Below are 20,182 nucleotides of genomic sequence, written 5' to 3'. Positions count from 1 at the left end.
CCCCATATAACGAATATCCCCCATATACCTAAAATTCGGTATTTGGCTGTAATTTTATATTCGCCCAAGCCTCCAAATATCGCCTATATAATAGTACTCCACATTTTCGATGCTATGGGGGATTTGGGCACATTTTTAAATATAATCGGCTGTAATTTGGCATATATCCATTTCCATTGTAGTAGCTGTAATATAAGATTCCGGGATGGTAGAACACATTTTTGCGGAAACAATTCTATTTAGGACCAAGATTTCGTATTGTAAAGACGTTGAGCGAATTGCGTTGGCCTAACGTATTAAAAAGGTGCCATAAATATTTCCCGTTTAATTATCGGTATGTCTGTAGTTTTGAACATTATTTTTTCAGAGCATGGACAACTTACTACCGCATACTGAAACATTGTCCCCACCGATTTAGGGAATCTACAAAGTGCGAAGTGTTGTTTTTATAAGTTCAAAGACATTAACCAACGATTAGGAGAAGATTTGATATTTCTCGTGACATTGCAACATTTTAGGTACATTAATGATCAGCACGTCCCTATTATTTTTATTTTCAAGAAAATAATCTAGGGCATGAATCTTAGAATCAGAACACTATTCTGACTGTCTTCTGATGTTCATCCTTGCATTTGTCCCAAAATTTTCGTGGATTTTATAGAAAACCGTGTACATACAATGATCGCGTGTACATTCAATGATATACTTCTCAATTATTTTTTGTATTCTCACTAAAAAAGGTTTAAATACAATGTCAATCCAGTTGAAATTGAAAATTTTCAATAATTGAAAAATGAAGGCTTATAGGATTGGTCGCTACCAATTCTAGCCCAAAATATCTCAAAAAGCAACTACGACATGGTGCAATCAAATAGCTTGATACAAAATTCGTGGAAATGCAAATATGCTTCATAGTAATGTTTTTGCAAATTTTCCGCGGTTTTCAAGACTAAGATCAGATAAATCCGTTCAGCCGTTCTTGAGTTTTAGCGAGACTAATGAACAGCAATTCATTTTTATATATGCATATATACAATAGTTTTTCCAAGGCAATGGCAATCCAATTGATTGTAGAAAATTAACATATTTTGAGAATTTTCCATAAATGACAATTACTTAAAGATATTATACGCTGCCAATTTTCGCGCAAAATATGTCCAAGAAGAACTACGAAGAGATGAGATCATAAGGGTTCCATATAAAATGTGTGGACATTCTAATATCTTTCAAAATATATTTTGCAACATTTTCGCCGATTTGTCTCAAAATGTTATTTTATTAAAACCTCTCCACTTCAATTACAGACAACTAACAGAAATTTTAAGTCAAATCGGTCCAGCCATTTTTTTAAAATAATTTTGCAAGATTTTCGCGGATTTTTCTTAAAATTTTCTTTCATAAAAACCTTCCCTCTGTAATTACGGACAACTGAAAGAAACTTTGAGTCAAATCGGTCCAGCCGTTCTCAATTGATGAGTTAGTATACATTTTTATGGCTCCATTTTTATATATATAGATTAGTAATATTTTATTAGCATCAACAGTTTAAAATAATAAATATTTTATAACTAAAAAAGGTCGTCTAGTGAAAATTCAATCTGATGCCAACTCGCAACTGAAAATTCCATTGAATTACATTTTGGCTGATAATCGATTGCGCTGATCGGAAAAATGTATTTCATAAGACTACCTGTGCAAAAATCATAAAGAATATGTGGTTTTGTAATATTTATCCCAAAATCATAAAAATATGTTTTTCATACCCGCGTAATTTGTACACTTCTTTTAATGAATAAGCAGGTAATAATTATGTTGATTGTGTGACAATCACCAAATTTTGAATATTTTTGCTAAAATTTCCTAAAAGTATGAATCATAGATGGATGCTGGTATAATTGTTTTAAGAAAAAAAAATTTCGTACTAACATTTTACAAAAACTGGCCAAAAAACCTATTTCCAATGGACATTTTCACTTTTGTAATTGCAAATAAACATATATTCAGTTTATTTTTTTTATTTTAATATAATTTTACTTCAAAAAAAGACGTGTATGGTACACTACCAGTACAGTTCAAATAAGTGGAACGCTACGATTTGTATTGTTCCGACCAGTGGAACACTACGACTTTTGGTGTACCACTGCCGGAACACTACGATTTTTAGTGTTCCGACCAGTGGAACACTAACATTTTTAGTGTTCCGGCAAGTGGAACACTAACATTTTTAGTGTTCCGTCCAGTGGAACACAACGATTTTTAGTGTACCACTGCCGGTATACTACGATTTTTAGTGTACCGCTGTCGGTACACTACCATTTTTAGTGTACCGCAGCAGGTACGCTAAGATTTTCGTTGTGCTCCGGAACAGTAACGCTAAAAATATTTTTAGTGTTTGTGTACCGGTACAGTACGTTATTTTAGTGTACCTATCCACCTTGGTACGGTACAGAACACTATGGAACGGTACCATAATGTTTATTTTCGAACGATGTTTTAAGGGTAAGTTCCATTTTTTTGGTGTTTGAAGGTCTAAGGAAGAAGTACATGTAACTTGGGACTTCGGATATTCCGAGGATTATATATACCTCCTTTCAGTAAATGTTTAATAAATGTTCATAATTTTTATTTAAGGGTCTTATAAAGCATTTTCGAAGAAAAATGGAAGTAACTGAAAAAATTACTGCAAAACTGAAAGAAAATGTTACAAGAGAGTAAGTGGGGTTGTGGAAAAATACCAAATATGTGTGTGTGCTTTTTGAAAACATATCTGCACACAGCAGATAGGCACATAGCGAGAGAAAAATGTTGAAAATTATGTTGGGAATGTTTACTAAATGTTCATAAGTTTTATTTAAGGGTCTTATAAAGCATTTTCGAAGCAAAACGGAAATAACTGAAGATACCTGCAATTTGTGATTTTGGGGTTCCATAAGAATAACCTATTCTTGTAGGGAACTTAGTTGGTAAACTTCCTCCTCACAAGTACAAATTTTAATATCGTTAGCTAAAATGCAAAAAGGCGTAACTAACAAAAGCATAATTGTGTAGGATAAGCAAAAAACTGTTTTGAATGAAAACTATAAACATGTCAAAAAAGTATGCCCGGCAGGGTGATATTGCATATGTCGAATAATAGACTATAATTTTTTTAACAAATTTAGTTATTTAGTTTAGTGGCAGTCATAACAATTAAGTAAAAATTTGAATTTTTGTTAGTTACGCATTGTTAAGTTTAGTTTTTTTGTTAATAGAAGCTTCTTTTTTCACCGCAGACGTGTAAAACTTTATCAACACATGTAGTTTATTGACATTCACAATATTCATTCAACAAGTCAATTTTCAATTTTTTGTTAGTTACGCCTTTTTGAATTTTAGCTAACGATATATGCCTATATTTTGACAAAGCCGACTGGGACCATTTCATGACAAGTATGCTAATGGTTTTAAAATTATTTTTTTCAACGAATGTGGTCGATTGGGGATAAAGTGCAAATGGCCTTCTCGCATTCATTTTTTAAATTAGCCACCGATGTGGCTATAATATTGTACTTTGTTTCCTGGGAGGATAAACATCTAAACGCAATTTCCATATCATTACAGGCCCCTGGTAGGTATAAATACAAATAAAAAGGTGTCGACACATTTTATATAATTTTAAGGTTGTATAAAGCATTTTCCAAACGAATTGACTGTATTTCCTCCTTACTGGAAATGATCAGTATTTGACTTTTATTTGTATACCCTCCCATTTAAGGCTAAAAACCCTCCCGAAATTAACGTTTATTAAAGCCTACATCACACGGTGGTACGTGACATTAATGTATTTAGGCATTTGTAAGTAACACAAGGATGTTAAGAGTGCAGTCCCATAGTTATTTTTGAGGAATCAATATATTAGTCGATTTATGCAATGAAACATCACCAAAATTATTCTATTAGGCCAAGGAGTAAACCCACAATAATTGATGACAATCACTTCATATTGGACATATTTTCCAAAAAATTGTCAGAACTTCTGCCCGACTGAACTTCTTGCATCACGATTAATGATGTGCTTTCGCTCTTTATTTTTTGGTATATTTGACAGTTGGAAGGATGTATACAAAATATTCTTCTAATATATTATCGTGTTACCTAAATAAATTATTCCTCAAAAATGTTGTTTACTGAAAATTACTCCGATTGGATTTATGATCTCATTTTATTCCAAACTATGAATATATTACAAATTTTATATGATATCTATAACAAAAAATTAAAGCTCATGTGGTCTCATAGAAGACCAAAAATCTCCTCCACCTCTCTTCAACTTCTTAACATTTAGAACATATGACATTTATGTTCACACATGTATTTTTACCAAACATATATACATACATTCATATCAAACTCCGGCGAAAGAATAGGGAGTTGTTGGTCGGTCGGTCTCCACAATCGATTTGTCTTAATGCTTTTTAATAAGACACACACAAGCATAAGAATAGAGTGCGACTGGATTGCAAGACTACAATCCAGTCGGTGGGGCCTGTCCAGTATAGCACGATATCTTATCAAACATGTGAGTGCGTGCGTGCATGTATCTCCACCTCCATCTCATAGCCATGTCTTAGGCGTAAACGACCACCAGCTAAAAAATGAAATCTAAACGAATGGATATGACCCGTTTAATGCGTTTTGTTCTTGCTGGATGGTTTTGCTGGGTTTTGTGGGGGACCTTAATGGTTTGTTGTTCCACATTTATCCATGTGTGTGTGCGTACGAGTAAGGTTAGTTGTGTGGGCTTTTTCTTTTTTTGTAACATTCCCCCTCTTTAAGTAGCCAGTCGCACAGTCACACTTTTATTTTTAGCAAAAAATACAATAGCATTTTTTGTTCATTTGTTTGGTGGATATTTATGTGTTCCCTGGAAAACTATTGACTGTCAAGTGTCACTCGCACCACAAGAAGGCATGAATATGACCTTTTATCACGCACAAAAGACGTTATGTCTGTCATGTTATCCATGGCATGATTAGGTATATTTTGGTTGTCGATTTCTTTTCGTTTTTTATTTAATTTTTGTGTTGATGATGATGATAATCCTAATGGCATATATTTAGGATTATACCCTCGTCGTTAATGTTTGTGGTTGATAGCACAATAGAAAGGTGGTTAGAAGGCATGAAATATAACTAAAAGTTTCTGGCTATATCCCGTCCCAAATATAAATTTAAGATAAAGTAACACAAAAATAGGTCAGAATAAATCGGGGTAAGAAAGAAGGAATTTAAGGTAAAATCAAGGAAAAAACGATCAATAATAATAACAAATATAATATTCTTAACAAATCTGCACTTCTAGATGTGTGAAAAAAATATTTTAGGTATTATCATTTAAAGTAAATATTATTTGAAATATACTCTATAAGAATATACAGTTTTAAGTACTTGGAACAAGTACTTAATCAAGCTTCAAGATATTTGTGAGAAAATTTTCTCAAATACAAGATTTATATTTTATTGAAAACCAAACTTATTGGCCTTAGCTTCAGGTCTTCAAGAAAAAAAGTAAAAATATATAATATTACTTTGAAATGATACATTTTTCAAAAATCTAACGCTTTACAATTTTTTTAACAAAAATTTTTTTATGCCCTCCACCACTCTGTGGTACAGGGTATACAATGGAAAATATATTTTTTACAATAACCCAATAACAAATAATTGTTTATTACCTTCACCACTCTGTTGTACAGGGTATTATGTTTTTTTTTGTGCATATGTTTGTAACAGGCAAGAGGAATCGAGATAGACACATGGTTCCTTTTGAGGATATGCACAGAATCACTTTATGAGTCGATTTATGTATGTCCGTCCGTCTGTCCGTGTATTCTTGTGAGCAAAGTACTCGTCGCATTTATGTTCCGAATTGTATGAAATTTGGCACAGGTTACTTATTTGGCCCAAGGACGAACCCTATTGGAATTGGTGAAGACCGGTGCATTTTGGGATTTGTCCGATTAAGAGACAGTTTTGCACAGCACACTGAATTCAAAAATATTGTACTATGATATATTTCGTCCAATTTTAGATAAATGGTGCACAAAACTCCCAAGGTGAGTTCGATTGAGGCAAAATTTCGCACAACGTACTGAATTAGGGATAAATTGCCGTATTTGAAATTTTGTTGAAATCGATTCAGGTTTAGATATAGATCTTATATATATTTCCTTCCGATTGTAAATCGTGCACTAAACTCCCAAGGTGGTTACGATTGAGACATGTTGTTTATTTTATTTTTTTAAATTCTCATTTTTTAGAAACACAAAATTATTAAAATGAAAACAAACAAAAAATCATTAAAAAACAATTCCTTTAGAAAATATTCGTCAAAATTACTTCGATATTCTATCGAAAATATTCATAAAAAATCTTGGATACTCCTTCAAAAATATACTTCAAGACTGTGGAGTATTTCTACAGAAAATATTTAAAAAATTATCATCAATATTTCTTCAATATAAAAATATTATAATCCACGATTATTATTCTTATTATCTTCCAAAATAGTCTTTAAAAAATCAAAAATTTGAGATTATTTCTATAGAAAAAACCAAAAATGTTTCTTCAGTAAAATGGCTTTAAATATTCAGCATTGTCCTTCAGAACAAAGTCAGTAATATTTCTTCAGAAAAAAATCATTTAAATAGCCAGGATATTCTTTAAAAAAATTATCGGTAAAACTGCATTATTTTTCTTTTTTTGAAAGAATATTCAATAAAAAAATTAAAAAAATTTCTTTGAAGAAATCTAGGACACTCCTTCCGAAAATATTCTTTAAACTTTCAGGGTATAAATTCAACAAAATTTATTAAGAAAAAATCTTTAAAATATTCCGGATCTTCCATCCATTCTTCCTTTCAGAAAGTAACCCATAATACTCACTTAAACACAGAATATATGTATATAAATATATATATATATATATATATATATAATTTGTAAACGCTCATTTTAGAATATTTCTTTATAATTTAATCTTTAGATAATTTATCTTTAGAAAAAAATTATTAGAATGATTGTTCCTTGTTAAGGATGCTTCATTCTAACTGAACATCCATTATTTTCTACATTTCCTCCTTGGCGAAAATTCTTCTCATCTCCCCTGAAAAATATTTACATTCTTGTCTAACTGTCAATAAACTTTACATTAGTGCCAAGATTTCTATGGATTTGTTTTTGTTGTTCATGTTGCCTTTTGTTTAATCCTTGTCATGTTTATCAGAAGATTTTGGAAGCCAAAATAGAAAATATTTCGTTATTATTTTATATTGCATTTGTCAAATATCCAAAAACTAAAACTTGATAGATGTATGGAAAAAAGCAAGAATAAAAAGAGACCTATGGGAATTGCAGGAACAAATGATCCTTCATATATGTGGATTTTCTATCGATCCTTCTGTGTCGGAATTAACATATATGCCATCGAATCTAGGTTCAAAATAAACTCAATACGAGACCCAATGAAAATATACTCGTTTTTTAATAAGATTATATTTTAAAATATTATCTAATTTAAGGAAACGCGACTTTTTAACCGTGCACATGGAAATTTCCCATAGTAAAATTAAACATTTTTTTCCAAGTAACATGAACAAGTCCTCCGTTTACAATACTTTTCATACCTCCCCACAAGCCTTCTCAAAGCCTTGTTATCCCAAAAACTGTTCCTTGCAAAAGTAAAAATGACAGCAAATACTTTTTCAAAAATAAAAGAATATATAAGAGTAAAACAGAAACAACAGCAACAAACAAAAATGTATATGAAAATGTCTGGCAACAAGGACATTCCATGTCTGGAATTGTTTGCAAAATGTCGTTGTCTATCTCAGTGTCTTCCTTTTTCTCAATGATTCTACGAAGCTTGTATGCATCCTTGTTATCCTGTTATATATAGAATATGTTTGTTCACAGATTTGTCTTACTTTGCAAATAATTTTCCCAAACTCTTTGGATTTTTCTTGTATTTTGGACAAAAAATTGCAACTGAGTTGGTGAAGGGGGGAACCAATACGACAGGTGATGGAGTCGGTGTTAATGTAGTTATAGTCTGCGCCTGGGAAATAGACAAATTGTCTACGACTGCAATACGACAGACGACAGGAAATCGATAGAATTTAAATTATATAAACAACAACCGTGAATGGTGAAATGATAAGTAAAAAGGAAGGGAGGGGATAGAATTTTTGCACGTGGCAGTGGTTTTCTTTGGGGAGAGGGGTATTGTTGAAAACTTTGAAAAAATCACAGGTTTTGCTATTGAAGACAATGTATCTAAAAATGACGAAATGTTTGCATCTGAACAGATTTTTTTAATAAAAAATGTTCATGAAAAACGCACCTTGATTTCTTTAGTTCTCTTTTTAATAGGTTTCGAATAGGTTTTAATATGATATTTTGAATTCACATTTGCTAAAAATCGTCAATATTGGCCCTATATCCCCCGATTTCAGTCATTTTGAAAACTATCTACACATATTCGAAATGATTTCTTAAAAAAGTGATTGTAAATTCTCTTCTTTTCAACAGAAAATAACATTGTGTGTGACCCCAAAAACAAATTAAAAACGAAAGCTTAATTACAACACTCAAATTTAGACATTATAAACAACCCATGCATTTACCCATACCCAATGCGTGTGGTGGAATGCTCATGAACAAAAAACCTCCATTGGCGACAACCTCCACATAAAATTACAACAACAATAAAACTAACTAATCTAAGCCACTTGGATGCTGGCTGGAACTGACTTTGCTTAATTCGATGCCATTCAGCCACACACAATGTTGATGGCGATGACGAAGATGTGATGATGGAACTTCCAATGAAATAGGTCAAAGTGTCATTTGGTTAATGAAGATATCACATATTCCGCAAAACAGATCAAATGCACGTTCATGTTGCACACATGTCTGTCCAGTGAATGTAATAAAAATACACCATCTACATCGTCATCATCATCAGTTGGACCGCCACTAGTGTGTGTGTGTGTGGCACAGCCATACATAATAAGAGTAACCAACCCCAGCTATATAACTATGCTCCATGTGTCGCAAAAATTACAAAGCAAAATAAACATGGATACTCCCTCCAAAAGCAAACACTTTTTACACCCACAAGGTAACTCCGTATCTCCCTCACCACCTCTCAGCAAAACAATGCAACTTCCCACAGATGAACACACAAGAAAACTAAAGCAACAAAAATGAAATGCTGTAACATGAAACCTCTTTACATTTAGTGCTTGCCACAAAAAAAAATTATTGCACTTTACAAAGTAGCAAAAACAGCGAAAACAACAACAAAAATTGCAAAGCAAAAAAATCGAAAATTGTGTCATATCTCCTTTTGGCATGTTCAAAGTTCACCACAATATTTCGGTAGCCAGGCAGGCCTTAATGGTATCATCCATCCACCCTCAACGATGATGGTAACCCAGCACCAGCTGGCACAACAGAATATGATTGTGTTTCGGTATTTTACGTTTTCGTACCATATATAAAAGGGTAAATTGCTAAGGGGCATGATAAATGTTTACAAAACGGAAGTCAATTTGCCACAGAGGTGAGATTGAGGGAAAAAGCAAAACAGTTCATATTTCACAGTGGTTTGAATGGAAATTAAAAGGCAGTCCGCAAGACGGGGGAGTTTCCTCAACAGACATGTTTTTTAAATTTGGAAAAAATATTTTTTAATAAATCCACTCCTTATAAAATTTGGAAAAAATATTTTTTAATAAATCCACTCCTTATAAAATTTGGAAAAAATATTTTTTAATAAATCCACGCCTTATAAAATTTGGAAAAAAATATTTTTTAATAAATCCACGCCTTATAAAATTTGGAAAAATATTTTTTAATAAATCTACGCCTTATAAAATTTGGAAAAAATATTACAAAAGCCACGTCTTAGAGCCGAGTGGATTTTTTTTAAATTGGAAAAATATTTGTTTGATAAATCTACGCTTTATAAAATTTGAAAAAAGAAATATTTTTATAACCAGTGAACGAGCAGTATAGTCGGACGGGACCGACCATACGATACCCTATACAATTACCACGGAACCTTGACTTTCTGCGGATGTTTATTCGGAGCCTGGACAATATTTCGTGATATTTGCACACTCTTGCATAATTAGATGTCAACTAATATTCAGCACAGCCCTTCTAATTACTTGTTCCAATTCCCTTTACCGCAAGTGTTTTGATGTATAGGTCGACTCGAAAAAAAAACACAAAAATTAAGTTTTCGGTCCATTTCATCCCAAAATTCTTACCAGATCATCACCGAAAATTATGGGCGTTGTTCTTGATCATAACATGAACTTCGTGGACATTTTCAAAGCGATCAGCGATTTATTTTCGTCCTCTAGTGTGGTAATGGGTTACTAAATAATATATGAATACGTAAGCACATGTAAATATTTCCGAGTACATATGACAATGGTATGGTATCAATTTAAAGGTCAACAACTCCTCTTGGATATACTATCAACATCTCGGCTCTATGTCCTTTAGGGGTAAATATATACGCTATAGAATACAAATATTGTTATATTTCACACAAAAGTAAGGCCCATTTGACCCACAAAATATTGGCCGATCTTTATCAATACAGCCACGCTTATTCTTTAACCCGATCCTCTTTTCCATGTAGAAAATTGCGATGTTTGGGCCATAATTATGGCCTCTGGAGCGACCAGAAAACAAAAATAAAGTTCTTGGTCCATTTAATCCCCTAAATATTAACCGATCTTTACCAAACACAATAGGGGTCTTCATTGGCCAGAACCCATCCTATATGAAGATTGGTCCATAACTGTGGCCTGTATCGTGTTTACAAATTATAATGAACAGGCGGACGGACACACATGTCTAGATCGACTCAGCTAGTCGAGATATGACGATCGGTATACTTAAAGATGGGGCTAGGACCAATATTTCGCGGCGTTACAATCTGTTGGGGCAGCACAAAGCTATAATACCCTGACAACATAGTTGTGTAGGGTATAATAAATCCGTGCCTCAAAAAGTTGGAAAATATTTCTTCTTATATTCCTCCTTTTATAATAGTTGGAAAAATTTGTGTAAAAAATTGAAGCTTTTAAAATTTTGAAAAATTATTTTTAAAAATTTCACGTTTATAAAATTTAGAAACATATTTTTTTAAAAATTAATTTAAAAGGGTTATTAATTCGTCCATCTCTCGCAATTATTCAGTGTTATGGTCATTTTTCTGTTGCTACCATAAATTTGTTTTTTTTTAATTCTTTTGTAATGTAAAAGTTCAAATTTTACGACAGCATTTGTACGATAATGTGTCATTATCACATTAATCAATGTACAGCAACACCTGCCAGCAAGTGGGTGGGAGTGTGTGTAGTTGCATACGATGTTGAACATGTAATGGGGCGTAAAACACATTTTTTTTCGAATTTTATTTTCGAATGAAATTTTAAAATCGTGGAAAACTTGCTAAATTATTCAACAATCGGAAAAGAAAAAAATTGAGGAAAATTTTTGATATCGTCGAAGCTATTAATTTCGAAAAAACGATTCATTTCAAAAGTCAAAAAGAAACGTTCTTGATATATCCTTAAACATATGAAAGGAAATAAAGTATATATCTTTAAATTTCCCTTTCTCATTGCATTGGATCTGGGATTCCATCCAATCTTTTTTCAATAAAGTGCCCTGTGTATGTTTCTATTTCATAGAATTTTATAAACATAATTTAGTTATAACTGTTATAAGGTAAAAATCCCATAGAAGTTTATTTCGAAGAATTTTATAAAACATAATTTAATTATAACTGATATAGGGTAAAGAGTCCAATATACATCTTGCATTAGCTATTTTTCACTAAGAAGAAAATATATTATATTAAAAATTGTTCTTTTAGAAAATATATACATATATACTTTTTTTAAATCAAAGACCATGAATTTCGCATTTCTTCGGAATATATTTTTCAGAAAAAAATCCACAATATAAAAAGGTTTTTTTAACATCCACAACTAAGAGCCAACAAAAATAAATACTTAAAAAATGATCCACAATTTTTTTTATATTTTCTTTGCTAAAATATTCAACAATTTGAACAGACAAAATCTGAGGAAGCTATAGTAGAAACTATTAATTTCGAAAAATCTATTTATTTCAAAAGTCAAATATAAAGGTTCTTGATTTATCCTTAAACATATGAAAGGAAAAAAAGATATATATATACTTTTCTCTTTTCTTTAAATTCCTCTTCTCATTGCATTGGATGTGGGATTCCATCCAAACGTTTTTCAATAAAGACTTTTATAAAGCATTATTTAGTTATAACTATTTTAAGGTAAAGAGTCCAATGATAAGGTGCAAAAGTTGAAAATAATTTAATATTTTCTATCATAATTTTTCATGTTCCATAGACTTTGCATTGGCTATTAATTTTTTTTCGAAATATATTCTTCAGAAAAAAATCCACAACATAAAAGTATTTTTTAACATCCACAACTAAGAGCCAACAAAAATAACTACTTAAAACCATGCCCAATAAGATCTGGCACAAAAAAAAAAAATAGATAATGCTCCATATTTTTTTTATTATTTTCTCTACGGTACTTCGGTCTAGAGCAGTTACTGGTCGAGGTGACATAGTCAACAACATCGAAATGCTCGTTTCTTAGTATGATTGTTATTACTATTATTTTTGTTGTTGTAATTGTAGTTGTTATTATTGCTAGTAAGCTGCCTATCTCTTGTCTGGTATCTTTGGCGGTATCATTTCTTTTCCACTGCTATGGTTTAAACTCTATTTAACCCATAAACAATTTGTAACAATGTGAGTGGTTTTTTAGGGCTTATAATGTTGTAGTTTTTGTTGTTGTTGTTTCAGTTGGTATGCTGTTCACCGGTTACAAACAAATATTTTGTTGTTGTTTCATTTTCACGTCTTGTTTTAATTTAATGAGGCAAATGCGGTACTTTTTCCGAAATGAAACAGAACAGTGGGTCGGGAGAAATTTTGGAAATATTTGTTCAAATTCAAGGTTTTAAAGCAACTTTGAAAAGTATACAAATCTAGTTTTTATATGGAAATTTAAACACTAGATAAATATTTATATTTTTAAACGCACGCCTTCAAAATATTTATATATTCTTTTTAGAATCTACTCCTTGGAATTTAAAACAAGTGAAAGTGTTTCAAAAATTTTTGATTTCATCCAAACTTGCCCAAATTAGTTCAAGTTCGAACATGGGAAATATCGGTCCACTCCTTCTGCTACCTCCCACACAGGGGCTAGGCCTAAATGCGGGTTACAGTTCATATATATGAATATATATATATATATATATATATAAGGTTAATTAGCGAACCTTATGTTCAAGTTTTTTCGTATCTTCCGCAGATGAAATGATTACAACAGAGTCTTAGAAACAACCCCAAACACGGAACAAATCATATAACTAGTTTAATATAAAAAGGGGGCTTATATGGGGACGACCCCAAAAAGGGGGCGAATATTAAAAATTTCTGGTAGGGAGATTTGTTACCATATACGACTACAAAATACCAAATTGCAGCGAATTCGCGCTCAAGAACCCCAAATTAAAAAAAATATTTTTTTAAATGCATGTACGCCCTATAAAAGTTGGAAACCTATTTTTTTTACAAAATCCACACCTTATAAAAAGTTGTAAAATATTTTTTTTTAAATTATAAAATTTTGAAAAGCATTATAAAATGTTGAAACATATTTCTAAAGTTGGATTTTTTTAATCCACGACTTACAAAAGTTGGGAAAATGTTTTTTTTTAAATCCATGCCTTATAAAAAATTGGAAAAATCTTTTTTAAAACATCCACGCCCTATAAAATTTGAAATACATTTTTAAACATCCACGTCTTATAAAAGTGAAAAAAATATATATTTTTACAACACCCACGTCTAATAAAAGTGAAAAAATATATATTTTTACAACACAAATTACAAAATTGAAAAATGTTTTTTAAAAAATCCACGCCTTATAATATTTTAAAAATATATATATTTGAAAAATATTATTAAAAAGTCCACGCCTTACAAAATTTGGAAAAGTATTTTTTCTAAAATCCACGATTCCTTAAATTTTAAAAAATAGTTTTTTTTTTAAATCCAGCATTAAAAAATTTAGATAAACATTGTTTAAAAATCTAAGCCTTATATTAGAGTTGAAAAATATTTTTGTAAAAAACCCACGCTTAATATTCGAGTTAAAAAATTAATCCACGCCTTATATTCGAGTTGATAAATATTTTTTAAAAATATACGCTTAGTATAAGGCTTAAAAATTAAGCCTTATAACCGATTTGAAAAATATTTTTGTGCTACAAACCGAGTTGGACCTTTTTAAATCCATTATTTTTAGTCCACACTTCCATTGAATATATATTTGGATATGTCTTCTTCATACCTAGGATTATTTGGTCCCACTGTCCATCCACTAGTCCACTGCAGTGTTGTTACAATTTGCTAAGCTTGGTTGCATATTTTAGGCACACAAACAAACAACTCCCTCCCTCTCTTTCCAAAGCAATCCAAACCCATCACAGCCATGCGAGGAAGCTTTGAAACATTTCATTCTGGTACTTTGAAAAATTCGTCAAAGAAGAAGACACAAAATTCCGAAAGTACAGAAACAAAAAATCGGGCCGGCAAAAGAAATGCTCTACAGAAAATTTTTATGAAGCCCAGTAAGAAATTTCACAATAAAACTATGACACCATAAAGGAAGACAAGAAGCAGAAGAAAAAACTAAACAGAAATAAAACGCCGAAGAAATACTAAAACAAATAACAACAACCACAAGAAAAAAGTGAATGCACGTTTCTAGAAAACAACAATAAAGTGAGATATATTGCGGCATTTTTATGGCAAATATTTGGAGCAGAAATACCAACCATCACCAGCAGCTAAGCTATGGTGAAGAAAACTAAAAACGCTAAATGAAGTCATATTAAAGTAAAGTAAAATGTGTGTGGAGGGTTTCTGGTGTCCTATAGAAAAAAGCTAACAATAACAACAACAGACATATATCATTTCCGCTTTCCCTAAAAACCTGAATGACCAATCTACTGGTGGCCCAAACAAGCAGACCACAACCAACCGACCAACCACAGAGGACAACTCAAGTAAGTCAAGGCAAAAAAATCCATTTCAACAACTCTTTTGCTGTATTGTTGCAAAATGTGTTGTCCAGATGTCTGTGGGCCACCAAGTCAACACTAAAAACAATTTATGGCCACCCTCCCTATGCCAGAACTTAAATGCCACATTTGAATGTTGAAAGTTTTTTAAGAATTTTTTTCAATGTCATTTCCGCAATAGATATATTGCCACATGTACATATGTATATGCGGATGATATAGGGCGCAATAAAATTTAGAATGTCAGGCTTTTTATATTAGAAAATATTTTTTATAGATATTAAACATTTGTATTTTTCATTAAACAGAAACATTTCTAAATGTTCCAATATTTTTTCCCTGAAAGTTTCTTTAATAACTGCAGCTAAATTCGTGGCTAAAAGTTGAATGTGCATGGAAATAGTTGTGGGTGGTTCGGAATTTGGTTTTTCAAGGTTTACAGTGGCCACAGAAAATTTAGGAGAACAAATATTTTTTTAATTCTGAAAGGTCTCGAATATATCTCCATAAATGTGATCAGTAATGTAACTATTTCGAAAATACTCTTTAAAAATACACAATTGTAGCTCTAATACTCAAGATATGCATCAGGATTTTCATCAGAACATATTTTTGAATTGTTATTACCTTTTTGGTAATTTTCTTTTAAAATATTTACGATTCGATACCATAAGAAAATAAGGTTTAATTTCTTCAAAAAATCTGCTATGTTTCCTTCAGATAATTTATTTCAAAAATATGGACCAGCTTATTCTGCAAAAATTATTCTTCAAAGAATTAAAAACTGGTAAGTCAATTTCACTGCATCCAAGTTTTTCATCGAAATATATTTAAAATAAAATTCTAAATGTAAACCAAATTTTCATTTTTCCAATAATTCTTTAGGAAATTCATCGAGAATCCCTCAGAAAATATTTTAAATTTAAATACAGAATTCAGGTCTTGTGAAAATTAAAATAGTGTATCCCCGATAATTATTTATAAAATATCAATTTTTGTTTAATATTGGAAAAATAAAAAAATAAGCTTTGGACACATCTTAATATATTTCACCAGTCAGCATGATGGTACTGTCGAACGGGGCTAACCGTATGATACCCGAAACAAGAACCACTTCACTTTAACTTTTTGCGGAGCTAATGGGCAAAAATTCGAAATATTTTTTATATCAGATTAATGGTCAACCATCCATCTGTCATAAACTGGCAACTCTTCAAGATCCTGAAACATTTTATGACAATTGTTCCATAATTGCGACCTGTTCTTTTAATACAAATTATAATGCACAGACCGATGACTGGGCGGATGGATTGTCTAGCCCACAAAACTTATAACATCCTAATAACATAGTTGTGTGGTGTAAAAATTCAGAATTAAAAGCCTGGTAATCAAACAGAATATAGTATAGGAATTTCACGAATCAGTTTTTGGTATTCCCACACAAAATATTCTTCAGAAAATCCGCGATTCTAACCAATATTCTTCTCAACCATTCTACCAAAAAATATTTTTAAGATGTTTCCAAATTTTGGCAACGATTTTTGTTATCTCCCAATAGCACCTTTGATATGGTTCTTTTAGAAAATATTCATTAAAAATCCACGATAATCCACGAGTTGAAAACTAGCATATCAATTGAGTTCGAGACCAACGCGTAATCAATCAGCTCAGTACCAATACCTGCCCACAATTTTTATTCCTTACCCAGAATATGACAATGGCTGGCCCGTTAACAGAGAGTCAAAGGGTGCAGATGTTCCTGCAACAAGTCTATCAATGGTTGAGAATGATGGCAATCCGAGGATGTGCTTGGACAATGATGGGACCAAAGTTCGTACTAGTCATAATCTGATCGATATGGTCATTGTTATGGCAGACCCTTCGGCCATTGTCAAACTACTTTAAAATTTGCTGCAAAATTAACTCAATAAACATCTTTCCTATGACCTTTCCTTCTGTAATAGAAAGACTTCGGCTGATAGAACCACACGTTAGGCTGGGTTGAAGTTAGGTCCGAGCAGAAGTCGATGAAGCGGGCTTCAGTGTTTTTTTTTTCAGTTAAACCAGGCCCCCGAGAGACCAATACCCATATCTAACGAAGATTAACACTTAATGTAATGTGCGTCTAATGATTGAGAGATTGTCGAACTACGAAGGAATTGACCGGTGAAGTATATTGCTCCCAGTTTATTATAACACCCACATCGTATGTCTGTAATTTAATTTTAACCACAAAACAAATTTTTAGTTATTTTGGGTTTCTGGTTCTTAGGAATGGAAAATTTTCGGTAGTTTTTTAATATTTGGTAGAGTCCTTAGATGTGGGAACATTCTGATTATTGGCATTTGTAAGGACTTGGTGAAACTTCAAAACCCAATTCTACTGTTATTTCACTTTTAAGTTTCCTCTTGAAGTTTACCTTGTTAAAAATTGTCAGTATAGGTGCAATATTTCATATATCCGATATATTTCGGTAACATCGCACAGAGGACCCATAAGGACCCCATAAGAAAATATGTACAGTCGAATTTGGATAAGCAAACGCCGGTTTATCGAAGAAATCGGTTAATTGAAACTAAAAATGTTAAACTAATATTTCTGATGAATTTTCAAACACTTTACTTCGCTTAAAACAAAAACCGGTTAATTGAAAATCTGTATAAGAGAAAGACTTTTTTATTGCAAAAACACAAAAATATATGAAACGAGCACCGTTTAAGAGAAAAAAAAAATAAAATTTTTGTAAGGGCGACGAAATTCATTAAAATTTTTATGTCAAACCCTAAAATTATGTTTCACATTTTCCAACCATCCATTCAAATGTCTACGAAAAAAACAAATCCTTACTCAATTCAATTTATTATATGATTTATAAATTTCACGATTTTATGTATAATTTGGTATATCGATCACAACATTTGAGAGGCTGCAATTTGTTATAAGAGAGCAGCGATGATAAGGGCCCCATAAGAAAATATGTGTTGGTTGGTACTGGTTCACGACTTCACATAGCCATCATTCAAAAGTGGCGCCCGACGTTAAAACAAAATTTCAAGATCCCATACCGAGATATTTTATGTCGGTTTTATTCTTCTACATATAATCGGTATGTTCTGTATATTGGTTTACGACCAATATTAAAAAGTGGAGCCCAATTAAAAAAAATTAAATCCCATCCAATAATGGTTGCAAATGAATATTTCCAACCTCCATGTAGATAAGGTCGTTTCGCTAAAATTATTTAAAGTTCTCATTTTGAATCGTTCGACCCGAACTCCAATTGGTCCCCAATTTCGTATAGAACTTATTTGAATTTGGTTTCGGTGCCATATATTGGTTTACGAAGATGTGGTACCCGATGTTAAAAAAGTTCAAGATCCCATTCAAAAAATGGTTGTAAATTAATATTTCCAACCTTCATATAGAGATGGCCGCTCGGCAAAAATTATAATTTAAAGTTCTCATTTTGAATCGAGACATCAAGTTCGAACCAAACCAAACACCGTCTTTTTAGACGTTTGTGGTTTCATCATTTCTAGTACATTTATAATGAAAATTATTTGAATTCGGATTCGGTGGATTGCTTAACGTTGGTATTATGTTTCTTAATATAATCGACTAATATTCAAAAGTAGCGCCCAATGTTAAAAAATTCAAGATAGCATCTAATAATAAATATTTTCAACCTCCACGTAGAGAAGACCATTAAAAGTTCTCATTTTGAATCGTGATATCATGTTCGACCCGAACTTCAATTCATCTTAAATTGTTATATATATATCTTTTACTTTTGGTGTGACGAATTTAATTTTTGTTGTAACACTTTTATGATTCATGATCATTTGATTCAACACTTTTCACGATTTTTTGACACATTTTTATCAAAATGTATTTCAACACTTTTCACAATTTTTGACACATTTTTATCCAAATTTACTTTATACAAAATTTCCCCCATTTTAAAAAAATCGATTCCATATATCCCCATAAAAAACCCTTACCTTTGGATCCAATATTGAACGCTCCAAACTATCCTCGCGATTCAGTGTGTTTATGTTACTGCCACAACTGCCATTTAAATTTCCTGATTGCTGGTGCTGCTGCTGAGCGGATGCTTCCAAACGGAGACGGGCACGTTCTACACGTGCCAATGTTGGACTATCCAAAATTGAAGGAGCACGTGAGGGTGGACGTGAATTTAAATTAGCGGACAAATATTGCTGTTGATGAACCTGCGTATAGGATTGTGCCGATGAGGAAGCCGAAACCGACGAAGAGGATGCATGACTTTCACGTTGATGTTGTTGTTGGTGTTGTTGATGTTGTTGCAAATGTTGATGCAATTGTGATGATGAGGAATTGGTTGATATGGTGTGGGGTGGTTCCAAAGTGTTGCTGGTCGAGGAGCTCGAACCGGGTGTGGGGGTTGAGGCGGTTGTGGAATTCACTAACATTTTGTTAGAATTGAAAGGGAGTTATTTTTAAATTTTATTTTAATTTTTTATTAAAAAAGGTTTTGGGTTTTTGATTTTGTTGTTCTTTTTTTGCCTATAATAAATCAATCTTCTTCTGGGCCCTTAATTTCCAATACCACCAAATTTGTTTTGGCATTTAAGGCCTTATAATTTTTGCTCTCAACACACACTTTGGTATTTTGGCTTCCAAAAAACCGGTTTCTGTTGTTGTTGATTTTTTTTGGTTCCTTATATTTTGTTGTTGTTTTTCTTGTATTTAAAATTATAGTTCGCCGGCTTGAGAAGCAATGCAATTTTGAATTAAATTTCCAGAAATTTTATTTTAACAACTGGTCTCGCTTGGGCTTCCACTTCTTTGAGACCTTTCCTTAGAATTATTTTGTTGTTTTTGTTGTTATATTTGTTCAATTCTATTTTCTTATCTCTTTCGTAGTAGGCACGACAAAAAAGAGAAGGTAATGCTCGAGATGATTTGTGATGAATACCAACTCAAA

At 31.9% G+C, this 20,182-nt stretch overlaps 1 protein-coding gene across 1 annotated transcript in view; it reads right to left on the bottom strand.

The window, feature by feature from the left end:
• The window catches only part of LOC133338610 (uncharacterized), a gene marked incomplete at its 3' end in the record, with an annotated part of 38,944 nt that extends 19,277 nt beyond the window's left edge, over window positions 1-19,667 (bottom strand). The window contains exon 1 of the mRNA XM_061546775.1: window positions 19,215-19,667. Coding sequence (XP_061402759.1) covers window positions 19,215-19,667 — 453 coding nt within the window. The remainder of the gene's footprint in view (window positions 1-19,214) is intronic.
• Window positions 19,668-20,182: the final 515 nt, after the last annotated feature.

This window comes from Musca vetustissima, unplaced genomic scaffold (genome assembly GCF_032173495.1).
Source record: "Musca vetustissima isolate MV318-11 ecotype Yass unplaced genomic scaffold, APGP_CSIRO_Mvet_v1 utg11608, whole genome shotgun sequence".
Taxonomy (NCBI): Eukaryota; Metazoa; Arthropoda; class Insecta; order Diptera; family Muscidae; genus Musca; species Musca vetustissima.
The sequence above is the reverse complement of the archived record's forward strand: the minus strand, read 5'-3'. Positions and strand labels throughout refer to the sequence as shown.